At 53.8% G+C, this 16,922-nt stretch overlaps 5 protein-coding genes across 5 annotated transcripts; 2 read left to right on the top strand and 3 right to left on the bottom strand.

Annotated features, from left to right (window-relative positions):
- Positions 1 to 284: 284 nt before the first annotated feature.
- On the bottom strand, positions 285 to 2,255 carry QC763_311400 (uncharacterized protein; the record flags this gene model as incomplete). Its single annotated transcript, XM_062911598.1, has 3 exons — positions 863 to 2,255; positions 656 to 803; positions 285 to 598 (listed from the first exon to the last, which is right to left on the bottom strand). The coding sequence occupies exons 1-3, from the start codon at positions 1,763 to 1,765 to the stop codon at positions 285 to 287; spliced, it is 1,365 nt and encodes a 454-aa protein (XP_062767553.1). The 5' UTR covers positions 1,766 to 2,255.
- A 686-nt stretch (positions 2,256 to 2,941) lies between these two features.
- Positions 2,942 to 6,453, top strand: QC763_311410 (uncharacterized protein). Its single transcript, XM_062911599.1, has 4 exons — positions 2,942 to 3,398; positions 3,504 to 4,912; positions 4,971 to 5,160; positions 5,219 to 6,453. Exons 1-4 carry the CDS (start codon positions 3,350 to 3,352, stop codon positions 5,323 to 5,325), a joined length of 1,755 nt encoding a protein of 584 aa, XP_062767552.1. The 5' UTR covers positions 2,942 to 3,349; the 3' UTR covers positions 5,326 to 6,453.
- A 554-nt stretch (positions 6,454 to 7,007) lies between these two features.
- QC763_311420 (uncharacterized protein) lies at positions 7,008 to 7,892 on the top strand (the record flags this gene model as incomplete). Its single annotated transcript, XM_062911600.1, has 1 exon — positions 7,008 to 7,892. One exon carries the CDS (start codon positions 7,008 to 7,010, stop codon positions 7,890 to 7,892), a length of 885 nt encoding a protein of 294 aa, XP_062767551.1.
- A 714-nt stretch (positions 7,893 to 8,606) lies between these two features.
- On the bottom strand, positions 8,607 to 9,179 carry QC763_311430 (uncharacterized protein; the record flags this gene model as incomplete). The annotated part of the gene is made up of 1 exon (XM_062911601.1): positions 8,607 to 9,179. The coding sequence occupies one exon, from the start codon at positions 9,177 to 9,179 to the stop codon at positions 8,607 to 8,609; it is 573 nt and encodes a 190-aa protein (XP_062767550.1).
- Positions 9,180 to 10,675: 1,496 nt separating this feature from the next.
- Positions 10,676 to 15,077, bottom strand: QC763_311440 (uncharacterized protein; the record flags this gene model as incomplete). Its single annotated transcript, XM_062911602.1, has 5 exons — positions 10,676 to 11,495; positions 11,664 to 12,949; positions 12,971 to 14,625; positions 14,683 to 14,834; positions 14,962 to 15,077. The coding sequence occupies 5 exons, from the start codon at positions 15,075 to 15,077 to the stop codon at positions 10,676 to 10,678; spliced, it is 4,029 nt and encodes a 1,342-aa protein (XP_062767549.1).
- Between the last annotated feature and the right edge of the window lie 1,845 nt (positions 15,078 to 16,922).

The following is a 16,922-nucleotide window of genomic DNA, read 5'->3' as shown; positions in this document are numbered from 1 at the left end:
TGGCGGGTTTGATCTGGAGAGATGGTAGCAGCTGGGACGACGGCTGGTGACGACGGCTTCGGGGTCAAATAAAGTTGCTTTGGAGGACATGTCTTGTTCTTTGCAAGAAAGAATCTGCATGGTAAAATCAAGGTCAACACAGATGGCACTTTGACATTCATTACGTTCGACCTGCCAGCCCAAAACCCTCAGCAAGATGTTGTACATTTGTCCATCACCATGTCCCCTAAATCTCCCCAACTGCCTGCTCTGTCTGCAAAATACAGCACTCAAATCTCAACCGATCAGTACTTATCTCTCGGGACAAACCTCATTTTGGCCTGTCCAATATCGAAAATGGAGAGGGCGTTCTGCATAAACACATCACCCAGGATATATGGCCCGGCACCACCACTGGCGATTCCCGTCATGCACAGGCCAGAGATGGGGTCAACCATGTTCCGATAAATCATATCCTGCGGATTGATCCAGTACTTGATGCCGTTAAGAATGACGGCGACCAGGGGCGAAACTGCGTTGCAGTCGGTGAAATAAGCACCGTACATCCACATGTAGACGGCCGGAGGGGAGTAGGCGGAATTGATGGCTTCGGCAAGATCTGTAATGGCATATTAGATTCATACGATACCGCAATGACGGCCGAGCAAACGCTTACTAGGAGGGAGATAGCACAATGTGGTCCCACTGTCAACAATGTACGGGATCTTCTTGGTGCTGGTGGTGTGGTCATAGTACCAGCCGTCAGGAATGATTGTGTAGAAGGAATACGAATAGGATGCTGCCGGAACTCCGATAAGGTTTGTCTGCAAACCCCAGTAGTCAGATCTTGCTCACTCATTGCATGCCAAAGCCGACGACTCACAATGATCATGTCCATAGACACCTCCCTGGTGAAATCCAGCCCAGTGGCAGGCGCGATACCCCCCAGAGCCAGAATCCCCGACGAAGAGTTGCGGTCGATCGTGAGACTGAAAATGGGATCAATCTTTCCCTGTTCTACCAACGAAGTAAAGAACGGCGAGTATTGAATGGCACTCCCCATCTCGTGATCGTCGCCATCACCGAGGTAGGCATTGGTCAAGGAAGGAAACGCCATACCCAGCAGCCCACTGGTAACATTGTTGCCGAGCCAGTATGTGCTATTCGCCAAACAAACCTGCTGCCTGTTAACAGTGAGGTTACCGACACTGATATCCGAGAATCCCATGGGCCCCGACACAGTCTCGCCGTCACCGTATTGGATGTACATGTGGGAGACAGGCTCAGTCCGACCATACTGGAACTTTTCGACAGCAGAGGGTCCGAAGCTGCAAGCATCCTGGGGAATAAACCCGCCGGCATAGTCGATGCATTGAAAGCTTTTGGCCACGGCCCATGTGTCGGAGCTGCCAGTGTCGAGGAGGAGCTTGACCTTGATACCATCCCAAAAGGATTCGGTGGCGTATTGTGTTCCATAAGCATTTGTTGTCGTAACATTGCTGTAGCCAACACCTCCGACACTGCGTTGATGGGTGCCCAAGAGGGCGGCCACAGATCGTTTGTTGGTGAGAGAACCGCTCCGGATTGGCTCAAGCTTCTGGATGTATGGCTTTGATGAAGAGGTGGTGCTCTTGACAGAAATCAGAGCATTGGAGCCTTTGGGCAGCGTGTATGTGATGCCTGGGGGAGCATTGCTGTTGAGCTGCCGGTAAAGATGACTGGTTACCCGGCCTTCTACGGCAGAGATGTAGCAGGCAAGAGCCCACCACCAAGCAGAGATCATCATGGTGTTTCGACTGTGCTTAAAAGGACGAAGCTAATGAGAGGACGGACTTTTTCTGAAAAGAATGAATGAATAGGAGAAAAGAACGAAGAGACTGAGGGAACATCGGAAAGAAGTAGGAAAACAGGCTACCTTCTTGTCCTGTGTCCCCAACGGAAATTGTCTTGTACTCCTGGTTGTGAAGGCAAGGTACCGGGCCCGAATTGGCTTCCAGAATCAAGGCCCCGAGGATTACACAAGGTTGCCTGGAGGACTCGGGACATGGAGTCGACATGGGCATCAGGCGGCACCGAATGGGAACATGAGAGGTTGAAAGTCCAGGTGAAAAGCAGAACGGCAGGAAGTAGAGGCGGATAGGAACGGCAAGAGGGCGATCTTGAAACGTTGCATTGGCCTTCTAGTGCCACTACGAAGGCAAGAATGGGTGCCCATGAAATGGAAATGGCATATCTGGTAGCTGGCACGTTGATATAACTCAGGATTGTGAGTGAAGTTATATTGATTTCCATGTCAAGGATAAAAAGGGCGTCCTCAGTCTTTACTCAAGGGCCCCCAGAGAGTTGGAGAGGTCGTGATTGAGCAGTAGATTTCAGTTCAGTGTTACAAAATGCGCAAGGTCCCGTTGTCAAGAACGGTCCAAGGTGGTTTGTGTTGCTCAAACCGTAAGCTGTGCACTGTTTCTCCCTTGGCTTCCTGTCACAGAGACTGTACACACAGATCTCCTGTTCTATAGCAGTGAGTCTGTTCTGCGGCTGTCTTTTGAATCAACGCCAATGAGTCTGAGGTGGTCAACTCCAACTGCCTGCCTGTCTGGGTTCTTTCTCGACAGTTCATGCTGGTGAATGTGTCAATGGAGCCCAAACAGCCATTGTACGTTTAGTTTGAATGACTCTGTCCACATACAAAGTCTTGACTATGGCTAGTCCATCTTATCACGATATCTACACAATTTTATGCTCCTGTAGGCCATCGTCCCCCTCCACGCTGTTGAACCTTACACCTCAGGCATTCACTTGGTCTTATCGATATTATTGTTATCGGCCTGATTGCCTTATCGACTCTATCGGTTGGTCCGATCACGTCCGTGCTTAGGTGAATGGCAAGCCACAAGTCAGTATACCCACAAAACAACCAGGCTTGAAAGATGTGGCGCCTCTGAAAACTCTTGCTACAAGTGGCTGGCCCAGAGACTTTCCTGCAGCCACAAACCACCAATCGCAATCATTGTGACGCCAACCCTTTGTTCTCTGCCTCTCACTCTGGCTTCCACCATCTCAACAGTCTTCGGCATCTCGACCTTGAATCCCACGCAACCGAGGCTCAACCGGCTGCTGCTGCATCCTTCCGTCGTGCGGCATCTCTTGGAGAGACTGCGACTCGCCTCAGCGTTGCTTTACCTTCTCCCGTCTCTGTCGCCATCGCTTGCGACACTAGACCAACCTCGCTTTCGCCGCTGCGCTTGCGTTGTCTTTGCCCGCATCGATACCAATTCATCTCTCAGTATCATCATTGCAAAGTGCTATACCCAATCAATCCCTCGGTCTCTCCGTATTTTCGACCCTCAAGTCGTCGCGATAATTCGTCAAGATGGCTAATCCCACCGCTGACCTCAGCTCCATCCTTCAGCTGCTCCAGGGTAAGATCATCTCCTGAGCGCGCGCTTCACTTGTGGTGGTGGTGGTGGTGGTGGTGGTGGTGGTGGTGGTGGTGGCAGTTGAGATCTAATGTCAATTACTCGCAGATTCCCAGAGACCTGCCAATGCGACTCCTCCTGTCGCCCAGCCTGGCCAGCCTGGCCCTCCTCCCTCTCTGCCCCAGGCGCCTTATGGTGCTCCTCCGGCGCATAACCCATATCCCCCTCAAGTCGCTCCGCCTGCTTACCAGCCCCCACCTCCTGCGGCCTACTCTTACCCTCAGCCTACTTCGAGCGGCAACATCGATTTGAGCTCAATCAGACCCGACTCTACAGGGGCTCTATCGTTCCAGGAGGCCATCGAGCGAGCTAAAGCTTCTGCTACCCAGGCTGGCCTGACCCCTTATGACCGACACAATGCTGGGTATCCCGGTGATCGAGGTTCCGACTCTCGCGGATACCAACAGAGATCCCGGTCCAGAAGTCCCCGAGGCCGTGAAGGCTTTCGTGACAGCAACCCTTACCGAGACGAGCGCCGGGACTACGGCGCCCCGAGTCGCGACTATGGGCGCGATCGCTCCTTTTCCCCCCGCCGTCAGGGTTTCTCCCCCCGTGGTCACCATGGTGGTGGCGGTCGCGACAGAGATCGGTCTCCCCTTCGAGGCAGCGGAGACAATGCCGAAACGATGCAAGTGGAGAAGAGCTTGGTAGGGCTCATTATTGGCCGCCAGGGCGAGAACCTTCGACGTGTCGAGAGTGAGAGCCGTTGCCGCGTCCAGTTCATCAACGCCGAGAACGAGGCCGAGCCGTATCGCGTATGCAGAATCACTGGCGCCCGCGCCCAACGCGAAGAGGCCAAAGCCATGATCAATCGCATCATTGCGGACAGCGGCATGCGCAGCGGACCCCCTGGTGGCGGCGGTGGTGGCCATCTTGGCGGAGACAGAGGTGGCCGTGATGCTCCCCGTCCCGATCGCAACGCTCCCCCCATCCCGAAAGAAGGTGAAGATACGCTTGTGATTATGGTCCCTGATAGAACCGTGGGCCTTATTATCGGTCGTGGCGGTGAGACGATTCGTGATCTTCAGGAACGCAGTGGCTGCCACATCAACATCGTCTCGGAGAACAAGAGTGTGAACGGACTTCGTCCCGTCAACCTCATCGGCACTCCAGCTGCCACCAAGAGTGCCAAGGAGCTCATCTTAGAAATTGTGGACAGTGACAGCCGCAATACGGCCACTGGCGGTAACGCGCGCGCTCCTCGGAACGACGGTGGCTATGGCGGCGGTGGCCAAGACAAAATCAATGATTCCATCTATGTGCCCTCGGATGCCGTTGGTATGATCATTGGCAAAGGCGGCGAGACCATCCGGGAGATGCAGAACACCACGGGCTGCAAGATCAATGTATCCCAGTCCTCTGGAAGTGGCGAGACGGAACGCGAGATTGGGCTAGTCGGCAGCCGCGATAGCATCGAGCGTGCCAAGGTTGCCATCCGTGAGAAGGTTGAAGCTGCTGTAAGTAACAGAATCTTCCTCGTGGTCTTTGAACCTGTCTTGCTAATACAGACCACAGCAGAACAAGTCCGGTGGAGGTGGTCGTGGTGGTCATCGTGACGGTGGTGGCGCCCGTGGTCATCACCGTGACTATGACAACCCGAACTATGGCCACGCATCTAACCAACAGAACGCTCCCCAGTCCATGCCCGCTAGCAGTGCAACTCCTGCTGCCGGCGCGGGAGGCGAAGCTGATCCCTATGCTGCTTGTAAGTGTTCTTGTCCCCATACAACCAGCGCTGTACCTTGACTGACATGGCTTCCCAGATGGCGGTTATGATGCTTATGTCGCGCTCTGGTGGCAGTCCCAATATGGTGCTCAACTCGGTGGCCAGACCGGGGCTTCCCAGCCTCCTGGCGCCGGCTCCTCCTGATTGCGCCATGATCTAAGATTCTTTGATGCGATTGTTGATGAAAAGGCCCGCTCATCCGACTGACACGTCATGACATTTTCGCTGCTGCATTGCTGCCGTCTTGACCCTGCACCATGAACTCTCTTTCTTTGCGGCACTCACATATTCATGATACCAAGGCATGAAACAAGCTCATGCATTCAGCCCCCTACCGGACTGTTGTTTTCTGATGACTGTACGAGTACGAACATTTCATTCCAGCGCGCTTTTTTCGCAGGCTTCCGGCCGCCTGCCACGGACATTTCTTATTCGATACCTTTGGCCGCGTACCACGGTGGGCCAGGACTCACTTCGGAGTCTCCCTCCGCGGTTTGGACATGATGTTGACGGCCGTGCTGTTTCTCTCGCCCTGCATTGCGCCTTGTTGCCCGGATGCCATCTGATGCATTGTCATTGATGATGACTGAGACAACTTGACCATCACAGGATAGTCCTGCTTCACCTGGCCTTTCGGCGCACGTCTGTTGCTGTTCGCTTGTCGATGCAATGATGCTATGCGACAGCAGGTGGCCGAGGGCTACTTTGACAGCACAGGTGTCAGGTCTGTATGGAGCCTCACACAGCCAGACATTGATATCTTCTTTGGCCACACAACCCAGGAGGCTCGGTATGGTATTGGATCCGTTCCCGCCACATTGAATCCATGGATATGGGTGAGCTCCAGCCAAGCACGCCCCTTTCTGCATCCGCAAACAGCGGATATATTTTATTCTGGGCGGTTTTCCCCGAAGCGCCTTTTCTTATCTCGTCTCTTTTTCTTTTCAGCAGCTTGCATCTCCTGGCCACATTCATGCGGTTTTCGTCTTGATGCTTGTTTGCAGCGGTTATGCGTCATTTCTACCGGTTCACAGGAGCTTCTCTTGTTCTTCGCTCGACATGCATATCGTGACTGCATAGCGATACTACCTACGGGATATGCGTTTGACCGATCTGAACTATCTAATGGGTCTGGGTGTATATTAGCAGGCCTCGGGGAAGCCTTTCGGTGAGGCGACAAATAAAAACGGTGAATGGGTACGGCAAGTGAGGATAACGGGAGGGAGGAATTGATACCTGATTAGCTAGTGTATATTGAACTTGGCGAAGCGGTTTGTAGCCATGACTGTGACATGCTGTGTATGTATCAGACCCATCATGGCGGCAGAGCTCTTGGCGGCTGGCTCACCGAGATGTCGTCGTGAGGCTGAGGATATCTCAAAAGGGAAATGCCTCGGCTCCGTGATATGTGATCCAACGGTTCGGGGCTGTTTCCTTCATACTGTTTTCTCAGCAAGTTTTCCAATTTGTAAGCCGTTGGTCTATGAGATGCATATGGCGGATGAGATAGTAGCTAGCCACAGGTAAAATTAACACAGCCACCTGTTGCTCGTCTCGTCTTGTGAGAGAGCATATAATAAGTCCGAAGATGGAATCTTTTGACGCCGGCCCCACCAGCAAACTGGTGGGGCGCCTTTCAAAGTGAGTGCGGGATGACGCCTTGGCAATGTGTTGAGAGACAGGGGTGCCGCGGCCAGGACTTTTGTCTACGCCGCAACCACTTTTGGCTTTTGTTTTTATATCAGGCGCCTCACCTTCTCACGTCGAATTTTTATTTTCCAGTATTTCCCAAGTCTAGGTAGTCTTCAACACACCCCATCGCGACAATGGCCTCCAACACCCCCACCCCTCTCACCAAAGCCAACAACCCCCTTGACTTCATGACCAAAGTCTCACCCTCAGCCTACGTTTACACCCCTCCCACATCTACCAACAGCACCTCCCAGAACAACGACCCAAAACTCCTTCTCCTAGCCACCTGGATGGGCGCCCGTGACGTCCATATAGCCAAATACCTCCTCCCCTATCAGTCCCTCTACCCCTCCTCCTCCATCGTCCTGCTACGTTCCGAACCACGCCACTTCTTCTCCAAAACCTCGGCGCCGAACGACGTCGCTCCCGTGGTGCCCTTTGTAAAATCCCTTTTTGTCGGGTCACCAACCCCAGATGACAAGACCAAGCCAGAAGTGTTGATCCACCTCTGGTCCAACGGCGGCAGTCTAATGCTGCACCACCTCCGCCAGGCCCTAACCCCCGAGGCCCTGCCCAGATATGTCATCATCTACGACTCTTGTCCCGGCCAGTACAGGTACTTGTCTGCGTTCAAAGCCTTCTCTGCTGGGTCAAAGGGGGTGGTGTACTGGTTAGTCGCGCCGATGCTCCACCTCTTCTGTGCGTGGGGGTGGTTCTGGCACGTTTTTATTGGGAAGAACAAGACGGGACCGTTGGCGTATTTGAACAGGGGGCACAATGACTGGGAAAAGCTGGGGGGGAAGGAGGTGAGGAGGGGGTATATCTACAGCGAGGGGGATGAGCTGGTGCATTGGAGGGATGTGGAGAGCCATGCCGAGGAGGCAAGGAGGAACGGGTTCGCGGTCGTGAGGTTGGAGAAGTTTAGGGGAACGGGGCATGTGGCGCATGGGAGGGGGGAGGGGAATCAGGAGAGGTATTGGGGGGTTGTTAGGGGGTTGTGGGAGGGGAGGTTGGAGTAGATGGAGGAGAGATGGCGTCTGGTAAACTAGATGGGGGGTGTTGTTGTTGTTGTTGTTGTTGTTGTTGAATGGGTAGAATTAGAGGGTTCAAAGAGGCAAGGCTTAATCAGCACTAGCCGAGGCTTTTGTTCAGGAAGCAGTCTCCAATATGTGGTACATATCATGACGGAGAAGATATGGGTCTGGAGAGAGGTGTGTTTAGATGGTTGTATTTTTGGTATGCTCTCAAGTTCTCAGATAAATGTGCTCCAGCAATGCTCGCTCAAATACACTTTGCTGTCCTGTGCATCCACGCTCAAATCCGTGCCCGGGGTATCGTGTTAACCTTTCCTCATCCGTCCGTACTCCATGCGCCATACTTCGATTCTCGTGGCCACCGTTTGGACATCCACAAAACTCCGCATCGTATCCGAAGCCAAAACCAGGTAGCTTTTTCGGCCTGCACATTTCTTGTTGACAGTCCTCGTCGTTCCTATGCGCTTGTTTCGACTCGTTTCCTGCAGGGCTATCGTAAGACTGGCACGGTGTTTGGTAGTTTGTGCCCGTAATCTCGGCCTATATCTTGGTGGTGATATCGCAGCGTGGTACGAGTATGTCTGTAAATCGTGGTAGCGTGGAATATCTCCCTCCGGCTGCCGGGTTCCCCGCAAAGCTTGTTTCCGCGGCTCGATCATTTCTCGTATTTATTTTCCCACCCTTTTCTTTGTCGCCCTCTCAAGTCTTGCGCTGCTTCTTCTTCCTCCTCGACTCATCCCCCCCGCTCCCCCTCCTATCTGACGATCGCCTCATCCCTGACGCCTGCCCACCAGCAACACTCTTGTCAGCACTGTATGCTTTTTTGTGATGATAGTCATGATCCGCAGCAGCAGCAGCAGCACCAACAGCCACCACGTTCCAGTCGTGGTACTCCCCGCTCCCCTTCTTGACGTGATGATGATGATGATGCGTGATGTGACTGGGATGGCCATCACCATTACCGGTGGGATTGCTGGTGGTGGTGGGGGGGGGGATGGCGCCAAAGTCGCCGGTGTAGTAACCCACAAACCCGAGTGTCTCTTCGTCCTCCATGCCGGGCCCGTAGCCCTCGTCCGCGCCCAGCAGCGCCTCGCAGGCGGCGCATTCTTGCTCGTGTTGTTTCTCGTCCCTCTCGACGCCGGTCGGGCAGCCGCCAAAGAGGCCGCTGTTTTTCGCGTCGAGGCAGGGGAGCTCGCGGGAGAGGAGGGTCCATTCGAAGGGGCCGCCGTTGCAGTGGGAGCACATGCCGGCGAAGACTACTTTGCGGCACATGTTGGTGCGTGATGTATTACAAATTATTTTAGTTTTGGGCCTGGATTGGGTTTATTAGGGGGTCTTGGTTCGTCTGTCGTTGAAGATGTCGTTTTCCCCGCCGTCTCGTTTGCCGTGCCCGAGAAAAAAGCAAAACAAAAGTAGGTGGTGCCAGCCGTGAATTGGAAGCCGAGAAGAAGGTCAAAGATATTACTTCTTGGAGTTCTATTAAGAAAAAAAAAAGAGTTAAAATGATGTCAACAAGGGTTGAGATGTTTTGAGTGTAGTGGGGAGGAGTAGTCTCGTCGGCAATGAGCGAGAAAGAGAGCGCCCGCCCTCTGGCCAAACAAACAAGGGCAGGGCCCCTTTCTTTTCAAGCCATCGCGAGAGAGGTCCACTAGCGGGTGTTGAGCGGCCAGTGGCATCAAGGTTCGGCGACGGGGGTATCACGACGGGCTAATCTAGCCGGGATGGGGAAAGGAAAACGCCGGGGGAGCTAGCCGTGTGGAAACTCACCTTTTCGTGTTTGCGGGCCGCACTCTTGAACCACTCGGCGCCGGCGTGGTGTCCGGGCGGGCGGGAAGGAGGAGACGGGCAGTGTTTGCGAGATAGCGTGACGATCTTGGTGTTAAAATCTCACCGTGGAAATTGAGGCGGGGAAAAAGACAAGATGATATCGCAGATAAGACGAGGGGATCTTCTTGTTCAACCGAGCTCAACGTTCTTCTAGAGATGCATATGCAGGTGCAGGTGACCTCTTTCGATGCGGATGCTACCTCAGCAACACAGTATATTGCCACACAAGAAGACGAGGGAAGAACAAGAGAGTGAGGACTCATCTATCGAAAAGTGGATGGATGGACTTGCTGCATACCGTCGTCGGCGGCATGTAACAGCCATGATTAAGGTTATAATTAAGTTGGATATCCGTAACGCCCGTTTGAGCCGTTTTGATGATGGCAGATAATTATAACTCGACACCGGAGATGTTTCTCCACCTGTGCTCGGAGGTAGGTCCGAGGGAGTGTTGTAGGCGGCACGAGATTTCGATCGTCTTCTGTGATCTTGTGTTAGCTTCTTGAACTACCTCAGGAAGGTTCATGTTTCGCCATGACTGACCATGATGAGCTCGCTCGCCAGGCAATTGCAGGCAATTCATGTGAAGCACAATTCTGCGCGCCCAGTTTCTGCCAATGCTTCCAAGTGGGGTAGTCTAGGCCCTCATACAGAGTGGAGCCTCCTGTGGTGGACACACCGTGCACACACCTACGCGGGGCTGGCAATTGCTGATCCCCCCACCTTGACTTCAGTCTCAGTCACACAGTCCACCTACAGCAAGTATCAACAACAGATACCACATTTAATCATACACACTCTACATTTGTCTCTATCGTTGCTCGTCCTACGCCTGCCCCCTTCTCCGTTACTTCCTCCCTTATTACTCCCAATACCATCAACCCCACCTCCTCTCTCTGCTTTCCCCTCAACAAATCGAAAACCCTTCTTTGGCGTACTCATCATCTGAAGGAAGGTGCTTCACGGACATTGCTACTTCCATGGACTGCCTCATTTCTCTGCTCAACAGGCTCACTTGACCTTGAACGGCCACTACCGTGAAAGCTGCGGTTATATCTGCTTTCCGGATCCTCCATGTCTACACTTGTCTGATTCTCAGTCGGCTGTGTGGACCATGTGGTGTCGGCCGAAGAAGTGAAGATGCCACGAATGGGCGAAGAGCTGATCTCCAGTGACGAGGAGTTGATCTCCAGTGAAGAGGAGTTGCTCTCTGGCAAAGGAGTGATATCCGGTGAAGATGAAGAGCCATGCTGCTCCAGCTCATAGACAGCCATCTCTCGCCGGTACACCTCCTCTTCTCGCAAACCAACCTGTCTGATGCGGTGATATACCCCCGTGTCCCGCTCGTTTGCTGCCTTTTCGCGTCGTACCACCTCGGCCTCACGAGCCTCTAGACGGAGTTCCCAGGCATGAAACAGCGCGTCAAGGTTATTTTCGCGGCCACGTATGGCAACCTCACGGAGATCGAGCGCTCTCTGTTGTTGACGGAATGCTTCCCGCTGTTGCTTCAGCTTCTTTTGTTCGCGCCAAAGCTCCTGTTCTTGATCCCAGACCGCGTATTCCCGCTGCCCGACCGCCTCTTCCCGGCGAACTACCTCACGTTCCCGACCACTGAGTGCAAGGGTGTGGACAAGACGCGCGCTCTCAACACTGCGGTGAACTGCATCGTCGACGATTTCCTGAGCCACTCTGGGAGGAGAACTTCGGAGCTGAGAGTGAGCACTGCCGCCATCAATACGGGTACGTGCTTCGGCTGCTTGCCTGAATGCCTGCTCAGCCTTCTAAGCTGAGCTTCCGGCGACTGCTGCTCCACTGGTGATAAACGGGTCGTCGTCTATCACCGGCGCCGGGGCTGGTGCGGGTGCGGGTGCGGGTGGTGGTGAGGGTGGCGGCGTGGGCTCCGGGACTGGTGGTGTGACTGGTGCCAACACCACAGGGGACGAAGGGATGTTCATCGCCAGAGGAGTTGGCGACGACACCAAGACAGGAGGAGTTGTTGTCCGCTGTGGTATGGATATCACAGGCCGGTGCGACGAAAACAGCAACGACTCTCCTGTCTTGGCGAAGTCCTCTGGAAGAGTCACGTCCCCAAGCCGAAGGAGGGGCTTCCGAGCGGGCGAAAGCACAGGCGAACGCGGAGACGGAGCCGCGAGCACGCGCGGGGACACAGCAACAGCAGGGCGAGCGGGCGAGACCACAGGCACCGGAGCTCGGACGGGCGAGGGCGGTAGGGCGGGAACAGGGCCGGCAGACAACGACGACGACGATGGGACAGGCAAGACAGAAGTTGCCGGTCCTGCGGACTCTGCAGGAACCGACTTGGCTCTCCAGATTTCCAGAGACTTGACATCGGCACGCCGGGTCTTGGGTTTGACCTCGGACTGGGCCTTTGCCAGCTCCTTCACCTTCCGAACCTCTTCTGCCTTGCGAAGGGTCTCGTCCTCTTTGGCTTGACGCAGCGACTCTTCCGTCGCTCGCGCCAACTGCTCTGCCTCCCTCTCGATCCTGAGACGTTCCTCCTCTTCCCTCTGTCTCTTTTCTTCGTCCCAGCGTTTCTTGTCCTCCGCAAGTCGCTTGGCCATTTTGGCTTCGGCTTTCGCCTTGGCCGCCTCGCGTTGCCGGGCTTCTTCTTCCTCCCTCCGTCGTTTCTCCTCGGCCTCTCTCTCCTTTCTCTCCCTCTTTTTCAACCTTCGGCGGTCCCATCCGGTAAGGTTTCTTTTAGGGGGCCCTGCCGCCCCCTCCTCATCTTCCTTCGATTCTGACTCTGGAAGCGAGACTTCTTGAGCTTGGGCAAGCTCAGGCGGTGTGGCCACCACCTGCTCACTATCTTGCTGCTCAGGCTCGGACAGCGCCAGGATTGTTACGGCCTCTGACAAATTTTCCTCTTCCGCTTGCAAGTGCGACGATGGCGATGCAAGCTGGGACGATGATGGTTCCCCCTCCTCAGGCTTTTGCGTCTCAGCTGGCTGTGGCTCAACTTGAAGAGCCTGCTTCTCCAGTTGCTTTCGTGCCTGACGTCTCTCTTTCTTGGCCAAGTTCTTTCTTTGCCTCTTCCTCTCTTGCTGCTGGGCTGCGTCTAATTCAGCCTCGATCGTTTTGGCCTTTTGTCTTGCCCGCTCGAGTTCTTCGTCTTCCAGTCTTGAACGCCCCGGCTCCAGCTCGGCCATTTGTATCCTGAGAAGCTCATCGTTGGCTTCTCTCCGCTCAGTCTTCAGCTGTTCGCCATGTTGGATGACTTGTTCTCCAACAGCCCGGAGGATCTCGGCATTGGTGGCATCTAGGAGGCGGGAGGGCAACAGAGGCGGCGGCATCAACTGTGCCTGGCGGGACGTGGAGGGCTGGGGCGGTTGGGGAAGAGGTCTTGCCTCGAGGCCAGCCTTCTTCTTCTTGAAAATATTGGCTAATTCCAATTCCTGTCGGTGGCAGAGACTTTTAAAGTGCTCTACCTTCTGCTCGGCGGACAGCCTTGCAATCCCGGGCGGCAGCAGGCTGAGCTCCAGCATGCCGAGCTCGGCTAGCCTAGCCGGCACCTGCTCGGGGGACGAGCCGCCTGCCGACGGGACGCTGGCCAGCGTTTCGTAGACCGGCGAGCCCTCCACAAGCGCCAAGTTGCACGCCTGGGCTTGCAGCTCGTCGCGGTGAGCCTCGAGAATCTCCCGTTCCATGCTTTTCATGACTGCTTTGCCCTTGAGCAGGCTCTTTGCCGCCTTCATGCATGTGATCATGTTTGACACCCGAGGGGCGAGGAAGTCCTGGTGGGCGTCTGAGATCGGCATGCCGAATGTTATATCAAGGACCAGCTCGTCCTCGTAGGCGTCCTCGTCGCCCTCGCCATATTCTTCTTTGGAGCAGGATAGCTCGTCTTCCACGGTGGTGGGGCGTGGCTCTTTTTGGGAGGAAGGGGCTGTCCGCTGGGTCTCGTTAAGGTCTGGCATCTCATCAGAGGACGAGGCTTCATCTTCAGTCCTGCTGGGGCTTGACTCCTCCTCTTCAACCTCAGCTGGCACCGGCGATGGTTCAGCAGAGACATTCGCCAACAGCAACTCCAACCGTTTAGCTGGGTCCTGGTGACTCTTCCCCGAACGCAGCAGCCGATAGGTGTCCATCGTCCTGGCGTCACTGCCCGGCATAGGACGCTTCGGACTGTCGATGTGGTCAAACCACTTGTCAACCCTCCACTGAACCCTCACTAGCTCGTCAAACAGCACCGTTCTCCCCGAGGTCAAAAAGTACCGGATAAGATCATTTCGAAGCTTGGTGAGTCGAGGCTCATACACAGGGTGCCTCCACCCCCGCACATCGTTTGTTGTGCCCAACTCCTTGAGCCTGCTGAATTGATAGAGGTTGAGTGCAATCATGATGCCGGCTGGGTGTAGACCAGGGTGATTACTCCTCACACCCGCCGCATGGGGGATGAACACCTGGGTGTATGGATGCCTGCCCATGGGGAGCGACTCCTCCATGATTGTTGGAGATGGCGAGGTCGCAATCTCAGCGAGATGCTCGAGGAACTGCGCCGTGCCAGGCTGAACCTGATGAGGCAGGGGCCGAACTTGATGACACCTGATAATGACTGCAGCAAGGACCTTGAAGGCGACGTGCAAGGGGTGAGCCGAGCAGATGAACCTTTCCAATGACTGGATGTTCATTTGCGGACTGCGCTCCATCGCCTGGATGACTTTGCTGGCTTCGCTGTCCGCGACTGGGTCGCCGGTTTCAAGCTTGTGGTCAAAGAACGACCTGATATCAGGGGGCGGGGAAGCGCAAGGGCGGACCAAGAAGACAAGTAACCAGTTGATGATAGTTCCCAGGTCCTGGAGGCGGTTGGAGGCAGCGAGTTTCTCGATAGGGTCGGAGGATCTGCATTGCTGGGCGAGGGCCTTGTATTCATCTGTCGCAGGAGGTCAGGGGTTTGGTCTGAGAGGAAGGGAGGCGTGATCCAACTTACGTTCAATGGCACCAGGGCCGATGTTGCTGATTTGCTGGATGGTCTTGGTCGGACCGAAGACGAAGAAAGGGAACTCCGGGAGGTCGAAAGGGAGGAACGGCACGTCACGCTTGGCCTGAAGGGTGCTGATCCAGGCCTTGACGCCGGGACAGGTGAGCTCCCATTCCGACTTTTGGAGAGGAGGAACGTGTTAGTTGCGGGCTCTTGGTGAAGGGGTTTGGTGGATGGGGGAGGAAAGGTTTGAGAGACGAGAGAGCAGTTATACTTACAGAATCGAAGCAGTCAAACTTCAGCCAGGACTCCTTGGGGCCACCAACAACAAGGCGGAAACAAGTGGGATGACCTGTGTCACCACGGATGCTCATGATGGGCCCTTCAGATACATGTGACTCCATCTTGATAACGGATCGCGAGAAGAAAATCAGACGATGGTGAGATGAAGTTTGTGAGAAGTTCTGGGTCATGCTGGTCAGAGAAGTGGTGAGATGAAAATCGGCTGAAGAAGAGAGAATTCGTCTGAAGAGAAGAGCCGAATGTCAGGTCTTTTTCTGCAGGCCAGAAAGTGAGCTCCTGTGGGGCTCTGCTATTGTTTTTGTTTAGGTCGCTTGCAATAAAACTCTACCGATAAGGTCTTGGGGGAGTTGCTCCGGTGGGAGACACCGGGGACGTCAGATAGAGGACTCGATAAGAAGGAAATGGCAGGAAGTTCGCTACAAGTGTCGTCTGATAGTCTCCTTTGGTCAGGCGTACAGTAAAGATTGCCGAGAAGGTCAGGCACCTTGATGGTGTCTTTCCCACCCCCTTGAGTATGCGAAGTCACTTCAGGGGGTGACTTTGAGGAAATAAACACATAAGGCCAGGCGTCCTGGTGGTTAACTGATTTGACGGTTAGCTCTTTTCTATACCTGCCACATACTCTGGTGTTTATGATATGTTTACCTCTTGACAGACATGTGTCTATGTAATGAACGTGCTTTGGCTGTATTCATTCACGTTGGCCAGTCACCGAGGCTGGGTAACAACCGGGAAGTTGATGATGCTGCCACAGTAAAAGCAATACCTATGGTTGTTAATGATAGGAAGAAACATGTCTCGAGTAAAGAAGCACGCATATCGAATATAAACACGATTTTTCAACCCAGCAGGATTTATATAAACCAGCTTCGATCCACTGACAAGATGCTGTTGTGTGCAGAACTAGTCTTCGATATGAAATGAGACTCTTAATCCCCTTTCGGTTCAGATCATGTGTACTGCCAGTCATCTCCTATTCACAACGACATAATCATTCAAAGGGACCTGATGGGGATGTATGGTAGAGTCAGGTAGGAAAGACTGTGATTAGATAGAGTGAAAGTCAAGGCCAAGTCATTATGCCAGCCACTTCGAAGAGACATAGAACCTTATTGTGGCTCAAAGCATAACCTAGGGTATTTGTCATAAATCATTAACATCAGAACAGATGAATAAACAATGACCTTTCTTGCTATTATCCGCCCAAAGCTATAATTGCATGCGGTCTTTTGGTGGAGAGGGCTCTAGATGAAACTGAAAGGGTGTGAGGAGTGATACTCTATCAAAACATGACTTAGAGTATAAGGTTCGGACCGCAGCTATGGCTAAAAGACCATTACAAAGTCTAACATACCGTGGCAATGAATTCATAGTCACCGCCCACTTTTTTGCCCACCTTTTTGCCCAGCTCTTGCATCTGCCGGTTAGGTTTGGATTCATATCAACATCAATTTGTGTCCATCATGTAAGTGCATCCATCTACGGACATACTCCTAAATCCGGGCTGATTAGACTTTTCAACCCTCATTCAAAAATCCCCCATCAGGGGGGTTCATAATGCAGTCAGACCAACAGTCATCATGGCGATACCAGAGTACCCAACAAAAAGCAGGATGTCAGAACAACAACACCATTTGCATGCACCATATAGTCAAATCGGATGTTATCCCACCTCAGTCACCACATACCATTCAGGGGCACTCCCCGACTCATGTGAAAACATATTGCCCCCATACTCCGATTAGCATTGCATCTTAGAATCTTGATTGCCATCTGTCTCAAAAGCTCGTGCAACACACAAAGCGTCTTGGTCGTAACACAACATCCAGCGAGAACACACGTCCCGAATCCCGAACCCTTGACCCCCGAGTCCGAGACGGTTAACCGCGATTTTTATACCCATTTTGACCCCCCTATCACCGAGCACATATGCACTACCGCTCCCC

This window comes from Podospora pseudopauciseta, chromosome 3 (genome assembly GCF_035222475.1).
Source record: "Podospora pseudopauciseta strain CBS 411.78 chromosome 3, whole genome shotgun sequence".
Classification (NCBI taxonomy): Eukaryota; Fungi; Ascomycota; class Sordariomycetes; order Sordariales; family Podosporaceae; genus Podospora; species Podospora pseudopauciseta.
This window is presented reverse-complemented; position numbering and strand designations above follow the sequence as displayed.